Source organism: Uranotaenia lowii, chromosome 2 (assembly GCF_029784155.1).
Source record: "Uranotaenia lowii strain MFRU-FL chromosome 2, ASM2978415v1, whole genome shotgun sequence".
In the NCBI taxonomy this organism is placed as follows: domain Eukaryota; kingdom Metazoa; phylum Arthropoda; class Insecta; order Diptera; family Culicidae; genus Uranotaenia; species Uranotaenia lowii.
This window is the reverse complement of record NC_073692.1, coordinates 157,295,184-157,314,781: the sequence shown is the minus strand read 5'-3', so window position 1 is coordinate 157,314,781 and position 19,598 is coordinate 157,295,184. Positions and strand designations below refer to the sequence as shown.

At 38.1% G+C, this 19,598-nt stretch overlaps 1 protein-coding gene across 2 annotated transcripts in view; it reads right to left on the bottom strand.

The window, feature by feature from the left end:
* The window catches only part of LOC129743930 (uncharacterized), a 178,861-nt gene that overhangs the window by 152,270 nt on the left and 6,993 nt on the right, over window positions 1-19,598 (bottom strand). For both annotated transcript variants that reach the window (XM_055736169.1, XM_055736168.1), the window contains exon 2: window positions 13,741-13,927. In XM_055736169.1, the coding sequence (XP_055592144.1) occupies window positions 13,741-13,786 (46 nt within the window). In that variant the 5' untranslated portion in view covers window positions 13,787-13,927. The remainder of the gene's footprint in view (window positions 1-13,740; window positions 13,928-19,598) is intronic.

The window sequence follows — 19,598 nt, the reverse complement described above, 5'->3', positions numbered from 1 at the left end:
AACAAGTCGGCTGGGAAGGATGGCATCGCAGCTGAACTCATCGAAGTGGGCCCGGACAAATTGGCCGATTGCCTACACCGATTGATGGTCCGGATCTGGGACACAGAACAGCTACCGGAGGAGTGGAAGGAGGGGCTAATATGCTCCATTTACAAAAAGGGCGACAAATTGGACTGTGAGAACTACCGAGCGATTACTGTCCTCAATGCCACATACAAAGTGTTGTCCCGAATCCTACTCCCCCGCCTAACGCCACAAGCAAACAGATTCGTGGGAAGTCATCAGACCGGCTTCATGGAGGAACGGTTAACGACGGACCAGATATTCACATTACGGCAAATCCTCCAAAAATGCCGGGAACACCAAGTCCCTACGCACCATCTATTTATCGACTTCAAAGCCGCATACGACACGATCGACCGTAACGAGCTATGGAAAATCATGGACGAGAACGGCTTTTCCGGGAAGCTGATCAGACTGATCAAGGCGACGATGGATGGAACGCAGTGCTGTGTGCGGATTTCGGGTGAATTGTCGAGTTCATTCGGATCGCGCAGGGGGCTTCGACAAGGTGATGGTCTATCCTGCATGATGTTCAACGTGGCGCTAGAAAGTGTTATTCGACGAGCAGTGGGCGAAATGCGGAGCACGATTTTCAACAGATCTAGTCAACTTATCTGCTTTGCCGATGACATTGATATAGTCGGCAGATCATCTGCGGCGGTGGGGGAGATCTACCGCAAACTGAAACGCGAAGCAGGAAGGATTGGGTTGATGATTAATACGTCCATGACGATGTATATGCTGGCCTGCGGATCCGAGACCGACCGAACCCGCTTATCCAGTAGTAACAAGGTCACGATCGACGGCGACGAGCTGGAGATAGTCGAAGACTTTGTCTATCTCGGCTCACTGGTGACCGCAGACAATGACACCAGCAGTGAGATCCGTTGGCGAATCATCAGCAGAAGTCGTGCCTACTATGGACTCCACAAGCAACTGCGGTCGAGAAAACTTAGCCCTCGCACGAAGTGTAACCTGTATATGACGTTCATTAGACTTGTTCTCTACGCCCTAGTTGATTTATGGTGGGCAGAAGGGTGTCATTCGTTATGAAATTATTGATCTTCGATGCGAAGTCATGAATATTTGTAGAAAAAAGTTCTCGGATTGGCCGCTGTGTGGCGCTTCAAGCACTTGATTCCCAATTTTTTGGTCTGTTTTGTTGCTCAACTATAATCGAACTTTCTGTCAAAATTTTGCGAAATTTCATCAAGATTTGTAAAAGTTATGTTAGATTTAATACATGTCCTTTCGAGTAATCGAGTTGTTTTAGGTGATAAATATGTTTTTATACTAAACTAGAATGAGTAAAATAATTATGAATTGTGAACTCATTTATTCAAATTTGAAGACATCAGCTATGAAACTGAATAATTTTAATGATATTTCAACATGGGTGCACGGAATGTTTTTTGAATGTTGGTTATCCACCATGGGTGCACAGATTCACCGCAGGTTCTGCCCAAGTATGTATTCACATGCATTCTTAGATTATTAGGTTCGTCAAATTTCCTATGCAAGTTCACTTACAGATATTCCAGCACCCGTGTATATACCTGGCCAGCTAGTAACTGATTGAACATTTTTATTGAACATTCTTATTATAAGAGGAAACACGTCTTACCTGTCGGCAACTTATCGGGTTTGAACCCAAAAGTTTTTTTGCCGATACCGAGAATCGAACCCAGTACGCCTATCTGCTAGACCACATCGGCGCTAAGATATTTCAACATGGGTGCACGGAATGGCTGTAATTCGCCGTTGTAAATTTTATAGAAATAAATATTTTTCAACTTGCTTCAGAACACAAAATATTTTTGAGTTAGATGTGATAGGTATTTGAAATGCAATATTGGTCAATCGAAAAATTTTTAAGAAAAAACAAATCAACGTGTACATTTGACAATGTTGATTCATTATTTTTATTTTCACTGTTTTCCGTCGCACGACATAACTTGATGCATATAATTCCTAAAATTCACTCGTTCCATGGTAACCGTTTTCCAATTTCTTGGATGTTGATCAGATTTTATCAGATAAATATACGATTACAAAAACCTGGATTTTAATAATAAATAAATGAATTTATTATTTCAAGATATAACTTAAATATTTCTTTTCCATGAATGAAAAAAATGAACTTTAAATAAAAATCGTTATTTAAATCATTATGTCTCAACATGAAAGACATGGTTTCGACTTTGGTTAAGTTAAGATTAGTAAAAATGCTTTTTAAAAATTCAAAAAGTCCAATATTTGATTAAAACGCAGTGAAACCGTGCACGCATAGTGAACAACCATGTATATAACACACATTTTCTTTTGAATATATATAAGTCTTTATTCTTTACCTTAAGCATGCAAAAAATTAGATTTTGGATTAATGGCGGCGAATCCGTGCACCCATGGTAAATTGCTCTACTTATAGAAAAAATATGCTTCAAAACCTACAATATCAGGTATAATTTATAGGCAACGTGTTGAAAAATTTCAGAGCGATGGATGCTAGAAAATATATACTAAAACAAAATTGAAGTGAACTATACCTATGTTCAATTCCCATAGCCATCTAACATGATTTTATAATTAGATTGATAATGTGTTTTAATTTTTTGATAATTATTTGAAATATTCATTTTATGACATACACGCATTCGTCAACTATGCCAAAACGAGGTGATTCCGTGCACCCATGGCGAAAAAAATACTTCCATTTTATAACAAAAATGTTATCGAATAAATAACAAAATAATTTCAAAAGAAAAAAGTTAAAAATATTATGATATAAAAAATTTTCCCTTTACCAGTCATTTTGACTGGTCACGGTCCGGATAGGTATATTTAGTTTGCCGGTCTTTTAAGTGTTAAGCAGAAAATTGATCATTGAACATCAACCCTGACTATCCTTTTCCAATCTATTGATTTACTACCTGGACGTGGCCAGCACCGTTATTGATGTTTTAAGAGAGAGCTACAATTACAGAATAGCAATCATTGGCCATGTGAAACGTCTTACGTCAATTGGTAGTCGAGTGGTTAGCTAGGCCGTGCGAACGAGGGGGGGGGGTGGTTTAGGGGTTTAACCACCCCCCCCCCATGGAGATTTTTTTCAAGTAAAATTTTCATCTTAGTAACGGGAAATTACTGGATTTTAAAAGTTGTTTGAAAATAAGTGTTAACATGCTAGTCAGAAACTTTAAATCGCCTCCGGCGGAATCTAGTCTTGAATTACTCTAGGCTTGAGACATTTCAATTTACGACACTATTTAACGTCCAGGAAAAGAAACTAATTTTAATAGTAAATTTAGATTTGACTCAAGTCAAGAGTCACTCAAACGTCTGTATTGAAACTCTAAGTTTGATATACAAAAACCCTAACTCATCTTTAGAATGGGTTTTTGTTGAAAGGTATAACTCAACAAGTTCAGAGTTTGAAACCAACCATTTTAACTTCAAAATTAATTCATCGAATACTAATTTTATACATCAACAAGTCGGTAGCCATGTAACAGGCGCTTACCACTCACGATGGTCAACAGAATTAACAAAAAAAACTTAAACTTAGGTCCTCTAATTTATTACTAAAAATTAATAAAAAAGAGATATAGCTCTTATCTTCCACATTCTGTTCATTTGCTCTTGTAATGGTTCGAAAATTCGTTTGTTTTTATTTGTAGAACACAGAGATTTGTTAAAATTTCTATCTTTGACAGTTTTGGTTTTGCTCATATAATTTTTTGAAAATTCGATCAATTTATCGAATTTTTTTGTTAAATACTTGAAATTTTATTTTTTCCCTTTGGAAAGTTGTAAAAATCGAAGGGGGAAGGGCATGACTAAAGAAGAATTTGATATTTGTTCCGGCCTTAATAATGGTCAGCAGTTAGCGATTAGCGTTTTAAGCTTAAAGCGATAACTTTTTCGGCACATTTAGCGTATTTAATTAGCGATAGTTAACTTAGTATGCAGGGCTGCAAATTATCAGTGTCAGACAGCCAATGTCAGCTGACTTTGATACTGCTTTACATATCTATGTCATGCGATACTGATTTTTGGTCAGCGACATATGCTTACAATGTCATGACCAAGTTGAATGAACGACATAGTGCTTACTATGACTTTTTCCTTTTTACAGCCAACAACTACATTTTTTCAACTGTTTCTCAACTTATAACGTAAAATCGCTCCCAACACAGCCAGAAAATGAAACATTTTCAAGATCTGTGGCCTTCAAGTTTTTTAACAACACGTGTTGTAGTTTCGCATGCTGTGATGCAAAAATAGCAATGTTTATATCACATACGGCTGAAATAGAAACAGTGCTGTAAAAAAAAACAACGCCCAAAGATCTTGAAAACATTTTTGCATGGTAAAATTTTAAAAATGTCAAAATTTCTTCCACTTTTTCCAACACCAGTTAACTTGCTCTTAGTGACAGGGGTCTCGAACTATCATAGATATAGATAGAAGATAGATGTTATTTCAAAAAGGTGGCGCTAACTAAAGTTTAGACGACTGCTCATGCCAATGCAAATTTGTTACGCATTCCATTCGAAAATTAAAATTTCGAGGTAAAGTATTTATTTTGGGTACATATTAAACTATTCTGTTGAATAAGTATTCGACCCAAAGTATATCTCAACATGACTTTTCGATACGCTATCACTAAAACTCAATGTTTATTGTGGAACCATGTAAGAGGGTCGTCGTATGAGCCGCAGTCTTGAAGCTTTTCCGCTCTCAGACCGTGAAAAATAAAAATAATAATAAAAAAAGAAATTCATCCCCCCAACCAACGCTCGCAACCTCTTGAAGATCTCTTCCGGTCCAATAAGCCGCCCGAGATGTCCTTGCGTTCGGAAGAGCACCAACTTCAAGTCGATTCGATGCTGTCGAACAGTTTATGTACAGTGCGCGCTGTTTTTATGCTTCCCCGCGCGTTCTTAACCGACACACGATAAGCCTTTTCTTCCCGCATAGGGGTTTTTCCCTTTCAGTTGGCATTGATGTCTAGCAAAATGTGTGGCGCGGCAACAGTTTTCTCCCCACTGGAAAACTCCTTCTCCCCATACGATTGGGGTGAGTCAGGGTCGGGATGCTGCTGCTGCTGTTTCTGCTGCAACATGTTTTATGGGCACCGTTTTGTTGAACTCACACCCTCGGACTCCTCCATCTGCCTGACATGTATGGTCCCCGATCCCTCAACAGTTAAATATTGTATCGAAGTAAGTTTCATTGTGGCCCCATGTAAGTTTGTATGTATAAAGTTGGCTACATGAGACAGAAGTAAATGGAAAGAGAAATGCGTGACTCACGGGCCGATTTTGGGGGTGTTAAGTTTTCTCTAGCGTTTTTTGGCTTTTACTTGCCGGAAAATATGCTACATACTTATTGTGTCGAGGTAATTACGTTATTTTATGACGGTACACAAATACTATCATGCACAGTCCGAAAAGCTTTTCATCTGTTGAATGTACGAGAGTGTCTGATGAAATAAGATGGATTAACTATTTGATGGATGCCGGGTCAAGTTTCGAGGAGCGCTACGCTTGTTTTTCTGTTGTTTGTTGTATAAGAGGGATTCACCGGATGCTGTGATTGTATAAAAGATGTTTCATTTTTTTTTTATTTCAGCTTTCAGAACTTGGTGTTTATAAATCAAGATAAGATTAAGACAGTTCAGGAGCCCCACAAATGAAAACAAAAACGACATTTCGGTTCTGAGGCTAGAATTGCACAGGTAGCTATTCTTCCAACTCCATCGACTGTCATGTTAGTGTATTTTGGGACCAAGGGGTAAAATTGCCATTGTTCACATTTTATCTTATTTAAGGTGTGATAACTAGAACCAGATGTGCTGATTTTCCATAAACCTACACTATAAAATAGGTTCACTCTCACACATCTCTTCAATTTAGCTTAAGAGGTTTTAAAAGCTAGAAAACACAAAATTCATCTAAAATGACCAAAAACAAACGGTCCTCGCCGAATATTGTTAAAAAAAAGTTTGCAATACCTCGCTAGGCACCCAGCAGTGATGTCAATTGAGTTTATTATTTTTCAATGCGAAAAGACATACCTCTATTAAACAGCTAATAACTTTTTTGCCTAATAAGATACGAAGTTCTGGTTGTTCAGCACAATTTCCGTGAGAGAATTTATAAATTGGCACAAAAACCATTAGCAGGCTCGGAACACTCAGAAGGAACAAAAATTATGGTGATTTTTCAGTACAAAATATTTATTTTTTCCATACCAATCTAAAAGTTTAAATTTACTCATATAAATGTTACTTCAAAATTCTGCAAAAATTTATTGATGAGTTTTGAATTAAAACGACGCTTTTTAGACCCCAGGGTTTAAAAAAATTCATAAATGACCCCAAATCGACTCAGTCTAACACCACATATATATAATGTTAGTGTGTGTCGAAAATAACAGTATTTTGGCTCTAACTTTTGTGAATGAATTCATACAAGAAATTTATTTTCTAAGCATCTGTGTATGAAATTAGAATGCGCACATTTTTTTTTTCTCAGAGAGCAAACTTGCGTCTGGAGACGTTCGTTTTTTTTTTTTGCTTTGACGTTCGTTAGTTATAAGGGATTTTTAACAAAAACTTGTATTTCTTAAACTTTCATATCCCGGATTGGTGCAAACTAAAAAAAAAATTTATGACGGTATTATTTAATTCAAATATCAAATGTTTCATTGTAAAATACTGGAGAAAGGTTACTTTTTAAACTCGAGAAAAAAAAAATCCAAAGTTTGTTAATTTTCAATACAACAGAAGACAATTTGGCTCTATCTGTTCACTGAAAAAAAGTTTTGATGCGTTTTCAATGACACGTCCTAATATTTAGTTAAAGGGATGAATAACACGAGAGTGTTAAAATCCTAGCAAAACAAACAAAAAAAAGTCCTAATATTTAATTTAAGATTATTAAAGCGCATGATTTGATGAGCATTTTTGCAGAAGACCCCAGTTCTCTATCTCTTATAGTATCTTCGTTATTAATTTTGTAACGATAAATTTCCGTCATGGACCACTGTGCAATGTTGGGAGCAAGAAATGTTTTGTTCAATCTTCACAGAAATACTTCTCTCACTTACCCTCAACGATGACTGTCGACTTTCGACTCCTGAACTGTGTTCTGATTCCTGTGGCATCTGACCCTTGTCTTTTAACATTCTACTTCTGAATTCCTTCCCTTGACCTTTAAATCCTGAGCCCTGACTTCTTATCACTTTTTTACTACTGAAACCTGAATTCAGATTCATGACTCTCGAATTCCGAATCGACGCATGCTTTGTGATTCTTTGACTTTTGACTTAAGGTTCTTGATTTCTGACGCCCCGATCTCAAAGTCTTGACAATTGACTTTTGATTCCTGACTTTCCACACTCGACCTATGAGTAGGGTGGTCTAACCGGTTTTACCGAAACCGGTAAAACCGGTAAAACCGTCCATTTTCTCAATACCGGAATACCGACTTTTGGGACGGTAAAAAACCGGTATTTCCGGTAAATTTTTCATCGTTATTTGGCTTTTTTTTTAAATTGACACAGCTAAATGTTTTTTAAACCAAATTTTTATGAATACAAATACTCAAATTTTGTTCAATCAGCTACAAAGTCCAAGCTCCATGAACCCTTACTACAAGGTTTATGTCAGATTTGATTATTGCTTAAACTTGTCGATATAACTTTTTGTTCTTTAAACTTGAACAAAGCTTTAAATCAAAAAGTTATATCGACACATTTCAGTTCAGCTATCGCTCCACAACATTCAAAGACTGTACAAGTGTACAATGACTGAAAAAAGATACAGCTACAAGAAATTTAAGATGGCTTCACAAAAATCACTAAATTTTTCATTAATAAGCTGAAATTTGGTAAAATTTGCAAAAATGTTTTATCTATAAACAGGCCAAGTTTATCAAAATCGTTCTAAATGGTGCCGGGCTTTCACAAACTTGAAATTTAAAACGAAAAATATTGAAAACTGATTAGAAACTGCCTAGTTTGTTTCAAAATATAAAAAGCTTCAACAAGTCAGCATTTAACCACACGTTTACATCAATTCTAACTTCTTTTCTAACGAAACTTTCAACGGAGTCAGCATTTAAACAAATTTTAGATTGTTTGTATGAAGTTTTTTATCAATATTTTCAGGATAATTGATGGAACTTTGTTGTTTTTATTTTAAACGCTGTTGAAGCATTTTTTTTCCAGACAAAGCAGTAACAAAGTTTTTATAATTTTGTAACAAAAAGCATATAGTACAGATCCTAACAAATATATTTTTTGCTAAATTTTAACTGGATTTTAATAGATTTTTATTTCCATTTTTTCGTTTTATTTTTGGTAAGGCAAACTTAATGCGATCAGGACTTAGGTTTCGGGGAAAACATCCGTATTTTAGATACCGTAAAACGGGGTAACATTGATCACCGGGGTAGCTTTGATCAACATGAAATTGTGCCAAATAATCATCAATAACTTAGTCTATAGTTTGAATTTTTGAAAACTGTTTTCTACGTTTGAAAGCCTATTAATTGAGTATCAAATAGGCAAAATTTGGTTTGTATTTGAAATTTGTTTTCTGCTAGTAAAAATGTTATTTCAAAATCTTTAAATATCTATATTTTCCAAGGCTCGCAAACAAACAGCTCTCCTGATGGTACCAAAAAGTATTTAGAAGCAAACGAGTTGTTGAATGTGAAAGAACAACTTTTTTTCTTTGTATTTTTGTAGTTGTAGTGCTATTTTTATAGGCATTTAGTGATAAACTTTTTATATTTAAAAATAAAGGACGTTTTCCAAGAGTAAGCCCGTATTGGAAAAATGGCTATGAACCCTATCAAATGGTTAACTTTGAAGAAAAAATGAAAATGGTAATAGTGGGTGAGCCTAGAAGAACGTGTGAAGGTAAAATTTCATTTGTATTTTGAAGCTAAAACTATTTAGCAATTGTTATAACTTTTGCCCCTAAGTGTATGCAGTATCAGTGTTCTTTTTTCGATTATAAATGTTTTTAAAAGAAAACGTTAAAAACTAGGTCAAATTGATGAACAAGCATTTAAAATTTTATTATTATGGTTTTTTGTATTCTTTATGATCAAGAAAACTCGATAAACCGTCAAAATAGAGACTGATCAATGTCACCCCAAAGTATCAAATACTGAACAGAGACTAAATCGATTTTTAAATCAAATTTAAAGAAGTCTAATAAATTTCTGCAACCATGTTATACGTTCATAGGAGCCCAGTACTAGTTTTAAAAATATTAAACATGCCACAGTCCCCTTAACAGAAAAAATAATCGAAAAATATTGAAAAAAGTGATCAATCTTACCCCGGATTACGGTAACAATAATGTGTAATTCTGTGAGTCAACCAAAAACTGTGTGACAATGTTTTGAGTTTTATTTATTGATTATTTAAGTCATTGTTTCAACGAAAAATATTGTTGTATACCTTACTTAACTTACTTAATGATCCCGCGCCGATCCTCCGGTGCATAGGGCTGTGGTAAAAGACCTCCACTTTTGTATACCAATTTCATATAATTTTCATGAAAGACTATATAAACATTTTATTAATCTGTAGAATCTGTTCAAAAATTTGAATACTGTTTTACAGAGTATAGGACAAAAATTTGTTGAAAATAATATGAAACTTCTAAAATTCCCCCAACCTCACAGGGAAATTCTATTATTAAAATGTAGATGATAAATATTATGATTATTATGAGGATGATGATAGATTTATGACCATTTTTCCATTGGAAATGTTGCTAAATCTATTGCGTTATAAATTCTGAGCATTTTATGCCATTATTACTGCAATTAGACGACATCTTTTCATGAATTTGATATACTTTGAAAAATACCGGTTTTACCGGTTTTATCGGTTTTACAAATTACAAATACCGTAATACCGGATTGGAAAAAAACCGGTAAATCCAACCACCCTACCTATGAGTCCCAAATCGTAGCTCATGATCCTCAACATCCTGAATCTTGCACGCTTCCTCCTGAATCTTGATTTTTTAATCTTGATTCTCAATTGTTGACTTCCGACTCTCGAATCCTGACGACTGATACTTCAATTATATCTCCTCACATTCGACTCTCTAATCTTGACCCCCAAATTTCGACTATCGGTTCACTACCCCTGACTCTGGAATTCTGACTTCTTACTCTCGTTTGCTGACACTTAATTCTTGACTTTCGATTGATCACTCTCGACTGCTGACATTCCACTCTTAACTTCTTGTTTCTTTACCCCACTCTACTCACACCTGATTCTAGACTAAGGCTACCAGATTCTCCGGTTTTCTCCGGATTTGCCCGGATATTCAGTAGAAAATTTGAGAACAGTCCGGCCCGGCCTGGCCCGGCCCGGTAGCTCAGATTTCAATGAAAAATGCCCGGATTTTTCCCAGATTTATTCATTTTATTTGGCAAATCAAACAAACAAAAACAAATTGTTTTGTTTTTTTTTTTTTAATTTATGCCTTCAAAATTAAATGTTTTGAGCAAAAATCTGGCAACCTTATTCCAGACTTTTATTGACTCTTAACTTTCGATTGTTCATTCGCAGCTCTCGATCCGACTCTTGGCGTTCGACACATAACTCATATCTAACTATTGAATTCTGACTCCCGAATCTAGACTCTTAATAAGTCGTTACGAAAACAACTTGAATGCGGAATTTCAAGTGCAAGTTTACTCTAGCTCGAACACAAACTTGCACTTGGGTTGAGCTCGAAGTCCTGATGTTCGTACCCTGGTTCACTAGGGTTTTACCGAATTTTGTACTCATACGGGTCCTGATGCTAACATCTCGATTCTTGATTAATGATCCTCGATTCTCTATTTCTGTCTGTCGACTCCAGCCAGATTTCTTATATATGTATAGTACAGTTGATAGTTGACTCTAGGATCCTGACTTTTCATTACTAAATTTCGACTCCGACTCACAAGCATTTTTTACGGTCGCCATTGAAAGACAATAAAAATTCCAACAAAGTATCAAAACAAAAATAAAATAAACAAAAATAACAATCAACTAACATAGAAATTTAGTCATTAGAAGCAAAATAGTATAAACGTTAGACTGCCCCAATTTTGTATGGGAAATTTAAAACCTGTGAAATGTTATACGCTGCAGGCTAAAATTGATCCTGGGCCTAGTACAAGATCTCATGCCAAATTTGGGCCAGATCGGACCACGGGAAGGGGTCGCTCAACGAGCCTGAAGTTTGTATGGGATTTTGGGACATTTTGTTCGAGAGGAACATGAAAAACAAGTTTTTCGACAATAACTTTCGTCTCCTTCGACCGATTTCTTTCAAAAACGGGCTTGAAGCCTTAAATATGACAAATATTTCATCAGAAGGTTGCATTTCAATTAAAGTTAAGATAAAAAAGTTATTACACGCTCTTTTATTTTAACTCAAAATTAAGTACGGCCGAGGTTCAAAACATAGTTCGATTCTATGAACTTAAAGTTGAGTACCTTTTTTCCTCCTTGCGATGGATCAAAACGGAGTTCGAACTGCGAACTCAAAATTGATCCCTTTTTTTTCCTTCGGCGAGGGATCAAAGCTGAGTTCGACCTTATGAACTAAAAATTGAACTCTCTTTGTTGGACTGAAAACACTTAGCGAGTTCAGTTCGAACCGGAACAGCAACCAACGAACATGTCGCTAAATTTTGTCGTTCCGGAACAATTACCGGAAGACTATGAAGGAATGCATATGTTCACCGTGTCAGCGTAAAATTCTGTCCGTCATTGTCATCATACGGTGAGCGGCTTGGAATGTCCGGAAACTTTCGGATGTTGTTTACTTTCCGCAGGAAGTAACATCCGGAAGTTTTTTTTGACCGGGAGTGTCAAAACTTTCCACCGCTCTGCAATTGCAATGCAATGTACCGGAACAGCAACATCCGGGTACAACAAATTTTAATCATCCTTTAATTCCCTGAAAATAAGCTACCCTCGAAAAAAAAGGATAAATTCGAGTTCGGCAGCCGAACTTAGTATTGAGTATGCCTATCAGAACTTAGTTTTGCTATTGCCCAGACAAACTCAAAGTTGAGGGATGCCACTGAAGTGCTGTTTTGAACCAAAACTACTTAATTTTGAGTTTAAAAAAAAGAGCGTGTAAGCTTAAAAAATTGGCTAACTTTTTTAAGGGTGACATTCATCACTGTTTTAATGAGGCGACTAAATGTCCGACCAGGACAATCAATGTGAAATGCATGCCGTTTCGTCAAATAATGACGGATTTAAACCATTGTTGTTGCGCTCGGTTGCAATTTTTAATGTTTTTTCAAATATTTGAGTTTGGATGATATTCACTTGATAGTTCGAAAAGAAGTAAGGGCGGAAAAATGCTTGACAATTTAAAAAAAATGCATAACCACAGGGGCTTAGGAACATAACTGGGCGATTTGTGATGCCAATAAAAAAACAGTTTTCATCAATAACTTTGGTTCCCGCCGTCCGATTTTTAAAAGCTCATAGTGAAAGCTAGCATAGAATCATAAATCTTTCGAAACATTTCAGGAGCTACAAAAGTTCCACCAGAAACACAAGAACGCTCCAGCTGAATTCAAAGAGATGCAGCGTGCGATAGAAGGATTTAATCTTATCAATTAAAACTAAACGACAAAAAAGTTTATCCATGCATGGCCTAAGAATATCCGTTATCCGGTAAACTCACTTGTTTTAGGGAAGGTTGAACAGAGAGCTTTTAGAGGCAAATGCATATTTCCTCACAATTTATGATTTTTTCCTGTTAAAAAATTTAGTATTTGTTAAAAAAATATGGAACAAAATTTGATACTAATTGTATTATGTCTTACTTTGTCCAGTAAAGAACAAGTTTTAAAAAGTTTGTATGCAAACCATCCTTTACCACATACATAACTTAGCCCTATCCCCGAAAAAAGTGATAAAAGTTCCTGAAAGGATGAGCTATTGTGTCCCACCTCCTGAAAGGATGGCCCAAAGTGTTGAGGTGGATTCTAGTCAACAGAAATTGTTATCTGCTAGTAGCCCATCCTCTGAAACCCAAACGATGCTGATGATGGCGATGATGAATAAGTTGAAACATTTCGTGGAAACTTAATTAACTTTGTGTGTGTTGTGTATGGGTGCGAAACGGCCAAGTTTCTGCCGCCCAGGCTATGCAGGGTTGTTCCCTTTCGAATTCGATTGGGATATCTCTGGGACCGGGATAGACCGCTACAATATGCGGTAGACAGTCAGAGCAGCAGCAGTCGTTAAATGAAGTGTGATTTCACTTTAATCTGTTGATCAATTATGGCGGTCGTATAAATTACCAACTTTATGATACGGCTCTAGCAATTAAATTCAATTTGAAGAGCGTTTGAAAAAAACACTGGTTTGAAATATGTCTCGTTTTACTATTATGGCTATTAGCTCGGGCAGATGCTTCTACTTTGAGATATCTCTTTGTATCCTTGCAAGTTGAAATCCTTAGTTGTGTATCCCTGAACAGTAAACATTAGTAAACAATTTTTTTTTTAATGTACCCAAAATTATATATACATATTTATATCTGTATATTGAAAGAAGTACCGTTGAAATATAGAAACACGATAAAAAAAGGGAGCAAGACAAATAATCATGAGGACTTACCTTCGGCATCAGCAGATGATTGGGTATTGTGGACTACTTCCGCCATCTCGAGTTATTCAAGTTAGAAATTAAATGTAAAAATAACACAAAAGCCACGAGAAAAAAACTACCAAACTAAATAAACAAACTGGACACTCAAAGGCACTTTTCGAGGACGTCTCCGATACTGCTAGTAACTTCTCTGGATCTGAAATGGAACAAAGAAAACCAGAAAACGAAAAATCAATTATTATTGCTGTAGGAACTATAAAAGCAAGACAGAAAAAAATGGTCACTTCTTATGGGCAATGGACAACAGAAGAAATTGACATCGAGTCGCGGCTAGGCCAACGCATTGCAAGAGGTTCATGTCGTGAATCTTGGACCAGACACGCCGCCGTCGTGATTTAGACGTTCGTTGATCTGATGCATCGAAGAAGGAAGAAAAAGAGGTTCCGATACCCCCACGTAAATAGACGAGACTCTGGAAACGTTGTGGATACATTTTGCAGCCTAATGAAACTAGTTTCTTTCTTTTTTATTTAAAAAGATGCAATTGTCCGGAATCAGTGGTGCTCAAAAGCTTAAGAGACATTTCTTAATCAATTAAACATTTAGAACTATGGATTTAAACGATCGTTCAATATTTTTTTGTTTTTTTTTTGAATGCACCCTTAGCTTGAACGTTACGCCAATAATCAAATCTTTGCTTGGTCTCATAATTGGCATAAGGGGGATAGGCACATATGGAATGAACAACCATGGCCAAATTGTCATTGTATATATGAACGAGAAAGTACGAGTTCAGCAATTCATTTTACAGTATTTCCCGAAACTTCGGTAAAACTTACCGTTTTTTTCGGTAAATATAATAAGTTAATCGTTTTTTTATTACCAGTTGTTCGATAAAAATTACCGAACATTCAGTAAAACCAAACCGACCGAAAAAAGACGAATTGGTAACCATTTTACAGTTTGTTCGATTAATACTGCGGTATATCGGTAGTAACAACGAAATACCAGTTGCTTTTGTAGATTGTCCAGTAAAAATTTCTTATTGCAATAACGTTTACTGTCACTCGGTCATAAAACAAATTATCGAACTGATCAACGTAATCCTAATGTTGAAAAATCGGTAAAAACTTACCGGTTTTGGGGATTCCAGTTTACGGTGTATAAGCTAAAGGGTGTCCACGATGAAATAGCCACACTATGAAATTTCTCTAACTTTTTAACCGTTGGGTAGAATTTAATGAAAATTCGGATGGATTTAGTTCATAGTGCATTGTTTACATCCTATTTATTTATTTATTTACATAGTATTCCGTCTCACGACATAACTTGACGAACATAATTCCTAAAATTAACTCGGTCCATGGCAACCGTTCTCCAGTTTCTCGGGCATCCCACGTTCGTCAGATTACGCTCTACTTGGTCTAACCACCTCGCTCGTTGCGCCCCCGCTCGTCTTGTTCCTACCGGATTTGTAGCGAACACCTATTTCGCAGGACAGTCGTCCGGCATTCTCGCAACATGTCCCGTCCAGCGTATCCGGCCAGCCTTCACCACTTTCTGGATACTGGGTTCGCCGTAGAGACGCGCGAGCTCTTGGTTCATCCTTCGCCTCCACACTCCGTTCTCCTGTACGCCGCCAAAGATGATTCTTAACACTCGTCGCTCGAATACTCCGAGTGTACGCAGGTCCTCCTAGGGCAATATCCATGTCTCGTGCCCGTAGAGAACAACCGGTCTAATGAGCGTCATATACAGGTTACACTTCGTGCGAGGGCTAAGTCTTCTCGACCGCAGTTGCTTGTGGAGTCCATAGTAGGCACGACTTCCGCTGATAATTCGCCTCCGGATCTCACGGCTGATGTCATTGTCTGCGGTCACCAGTGAGCCGAAAGAGACAAAGTCTTCGACTATCTCCAGCTCGCCTTGTTTACATCCTGCAAGAGAAGCAGAAATAGTCCGCCAAAACCCGTACCAGGAAGTTGTACCTCAACATGCTGACGAAAGTTGAATGCTGCTTCAAACAGATCCCCGGCAACCTGGTTTTAACGACCACGGATAGGTTCAGCATTCCGGAGCATGTCCGCACTCAGGAGATGTCCAAATTTACGAAGAAATTCCTGGATGATGAACGGACAGGTGTTTATCGAAGAGTGGCTTCAGAAGAGGCTGCTTCCACTCCTGAAGGCCCACAACGACCCAACAATCTTCTCGCCGGATTTGGCCTCATGGCACTACTCCAAAGACGTGCTGAAGTGGTATGCGGACAATAAGTTCAATGTTCAACCCACCCAAAACTGAAGCAAATTATGAAGCAGCACCTTCTTAAACGACCTAAGGTAGTGAAGACAGAATAGACCATAACCTTGTCGTGATTCTAATAAACTCGACAATTCACCCGAGATCCGCACACAGCACTGCGTTCCCTCCATCGTCGCCTTGATCAGTCTAGTTAGCATCCCGGCACGGGAACGTTCTCATCCATAACGGGAAGTTCTCATCCATAATTTTCCATAGCTCGTCACGGTCGATTGGACCATATGCGGCTTCGAAGTCAATGAATAGATGGTGCCTAGAGACTTGGTGTTCACGGCATTTTTGCAGGATTTGCCATAGTGTAAAGATATGGTCCGTCGAAGACCGTCCCTCCATGAAGCCGGCCTGATGACTTCCCACGAATATGTTCGCTTGTGGCGTTAGACGGCGGAGTAAGATTCGGGACAACACTTTGTAGGCGGCTGTGTACATACCTTCTACCACCATCTTGGTCTCCTGCATCGTAGTGCTGCTTCCACCTTTTGATCACCCCACGATTGTCCATCAGGATGGCAAATTCCGGCATGCGGCATGAAACCTTTGCGGGATGCGTTGAGTTTCTGATAGAAATTTCGTGTTTTTCGGGAACTATGCAGCTCCTCCTCCTCCAGGTGGCTCTTTTTCTCCTGGAAAATCCGGACTCGCTGCCTCTTCCGCTGTCGGTGATTTGCCACGACGGGTGCCTCTTTGCACTTCTGTTACCCGCGGCGCGTTTTCTTCGTCAATCAACCTCCTACACTCTTCGTCGAACCAGTCGTTCCGTCGTGTTCGTTCCACATGCCCACTATCTTTATGGTATCCCAGTAGTCCTCGAGAGGGGCTTCGTCAAACTCTTCCTCTACCGGCAGCGCTGCTTCGAGCGATTGCGCATAGTCTGCTGCGACCTCAAGTTGCTTCAGTCGTGCGATATTTAACCGAGGCGGGCGTCGGTTTCGTATGTTAATCACTACGGCGAGTGTTGGGCGCATCTTCACTATCACCAGATAGTGGTTTGACTTAATGTTGGCGCCTTGACAGGATCCGAAGTACTGGAAAAAGGTACTACGCACGGCCATTCGTTTGGCGCCGGCAAAAACGATAAGTCTCTGGCCGTTCTCTGTGTTCTCAACCTTCCAATTTTTCGGTTTGAATCCCTCTCCTGGCCGATCTGAGCGTTAAAATCCTCAATGACGATCTTGATACCATGTTTTGGGCAGCGGTCGTATTCACGTTCCAGCTGCGCGTCAAATTCGTATTAGCCGTCACTGGTACGTCTGAGGTGAAGGCTGTGCACGTTGATGATGCTGATTTTGAAGAACCCACCCTTGATCCTCAACCGGCACATTCCCCATCACTATAAAAGCTGTTCCAAGCTCGTATGTGTTGCCGCAGCTCTGGTAGCTGGTATGACCATATCGGAACGCACATACCGTGGAGTTTTTCCAGCATATCTTCTGCAACGCTACGATGTCAAATTACGGCTCTTCAATTCGTTGGAGAGCTTGGGATACAGCCCTTGAAATTTAGAGATCGGCAGTTCCATGTTCCAAGTTTCTAATCGCTAGTCCGTTTTCGTCGCGTAGGTCTTTGCCCATTTCCATCCAAATATGTTGTTCATTATTCGTTGCTTGTATTTTTTTTTGCAGTCACGGGCTCGCAAGGTCTGCAGCTAACCCCACTATCTCGCAGGAGGACCGTCTTGATGTTGCTGTTTTGGTTCCCGAACACCACCAGGACGTTGTTGCACTCCACACGCCGCCCCTGACATGGAGAACAGATTTCTTAGTGGAAGCTATAGCTATTTAACAGAAATTTAAAATAATTAAATGTTTCCTGGTTGACGACCACTGCCCTATCAATGCTCAACGCTAAACCATTTAAAACAAATCCAAATCGGTTCCTTTTTCTGCGTTGCGTTGCTGTCCACTCCTCAAAGGAGGACCGGTTTGAGCAGTAAGTCGTGGGATGAGCCTTTTTGCCATGGCCCTTGATGAGCTTCACGCGCGAAAGGAAAAGTGATCTCAATTGGCAATATGCGCGTGCAGTTGCTCGGTTGTGCATTTCTGTGCTTAGAGCTCTGCAAGAGACTGGCTGTATGCATTTCCTCACCAGACTAACTGGTTGGTAAATCCACCTTTGTTGACATTTGAGGAAGCTGAAGAAAGTAAAGCAGCAATTTTACCTACCGGGTTGTGTCTGGAGAAGCCGGAATAGACTGCAACCAGCCTGATCGTGTTTGTCAACTCTTGTTTGAAGAGTTGAGATGGTTGTAGCAGTTCAATGTAAATAATTCAAGATGAATGTCTCACAGAAAAGTAGAAAAAATTGATTTCCGTACTAATTCCATGGATTTTTTTTTCAATATTGGATCGCTAGCACCTAGAAGAACTTTGGATTTAAATCTATCGTATTAGCTTTGCTCTCAAACGCATATTTTGGACTAAAAATCAATCAATTGATCTAGATGTCTAGAAACTTGACATGATTCTTTCGAGTGATTCAAGAATCGATCAAAAGATGAACAAGTTTTTCATCTGGAGTTATTTTTTTTCTTAGATTGTTTTTTTTTTGTGACGTTTAAATAGCTCGGGGAGCTGACGCTGGAAATGAAAATTAGAGATAGTTTGGAGAAGGAAATTTTAAAGTTTAGAAGATTAGGCAGCGTAGAATAGTAAGCGATCATGAGACGTTGGTTAGACCATCATGCACTTCATTATATCCATTCCGGCTGGATATGGACAGAATGTAGTTCAAGATTATAAACCAACCCCTCCTGATACCAGTTGGAGGAAGGACAAGGGTGGGTTCGAGACTGGCCTCTACTTACTCCCCAAGCATCTCACCTGTCGGCAACTTATGGGATTCGAACCCAAAAGTTTTTCTTGCCGATACCGGGAATCGAACCCAGTACGCCTGGGTTACCAGACTCGCGCCAGCCTATCCACTAGACCACATCAGCGCTAATTTTTTTTTTCTTAGATTGTTATAACCAAATCCAACCACATCACAAGCAATCCTAAGCAAAAATTTGTGTGTGTTTTTATACAGTAAAACTTGAATAACTTTGAATCTTTTAAGTTCGTTGGTAATTGAAAAAATTAATCTTAAGGACACTTTTTTGTTGATTGGAAAAAAAATTTACAAAAAACAATAATCCTGCAATTCAAAAGAAAATTCATAAAAACATTAGAGACAATTGTTACTTATTCAAGATAAGAGAATTTTATTAGGAATGAGTATAGAAAAAATGGCCTTTTTTCAAAAATCGAATTAGTGTGACCTATCAATATCATTTTTCTGAGTTGCCGCCCCATAAAAGGTTGTTTCTTACACCATAAGCCCCAAAAAAGGATTGGATATTTGTTCCGGCCTAATGTGTCGCAAAAAGTCGTGGTGTTCATATAAAAAATTACAATACCATTCGTAATTCTTTACAAATTGGAGTGCACGCTACCAGATCGCCAACTTTCCACATCCATAACTTTTTTTTTTTATTTTCTATTAGGATTATATCAACTATCTAACCGTTATCTGACAAAATCTGAAGTTTTAAAAATATTTGGGACTAGGTA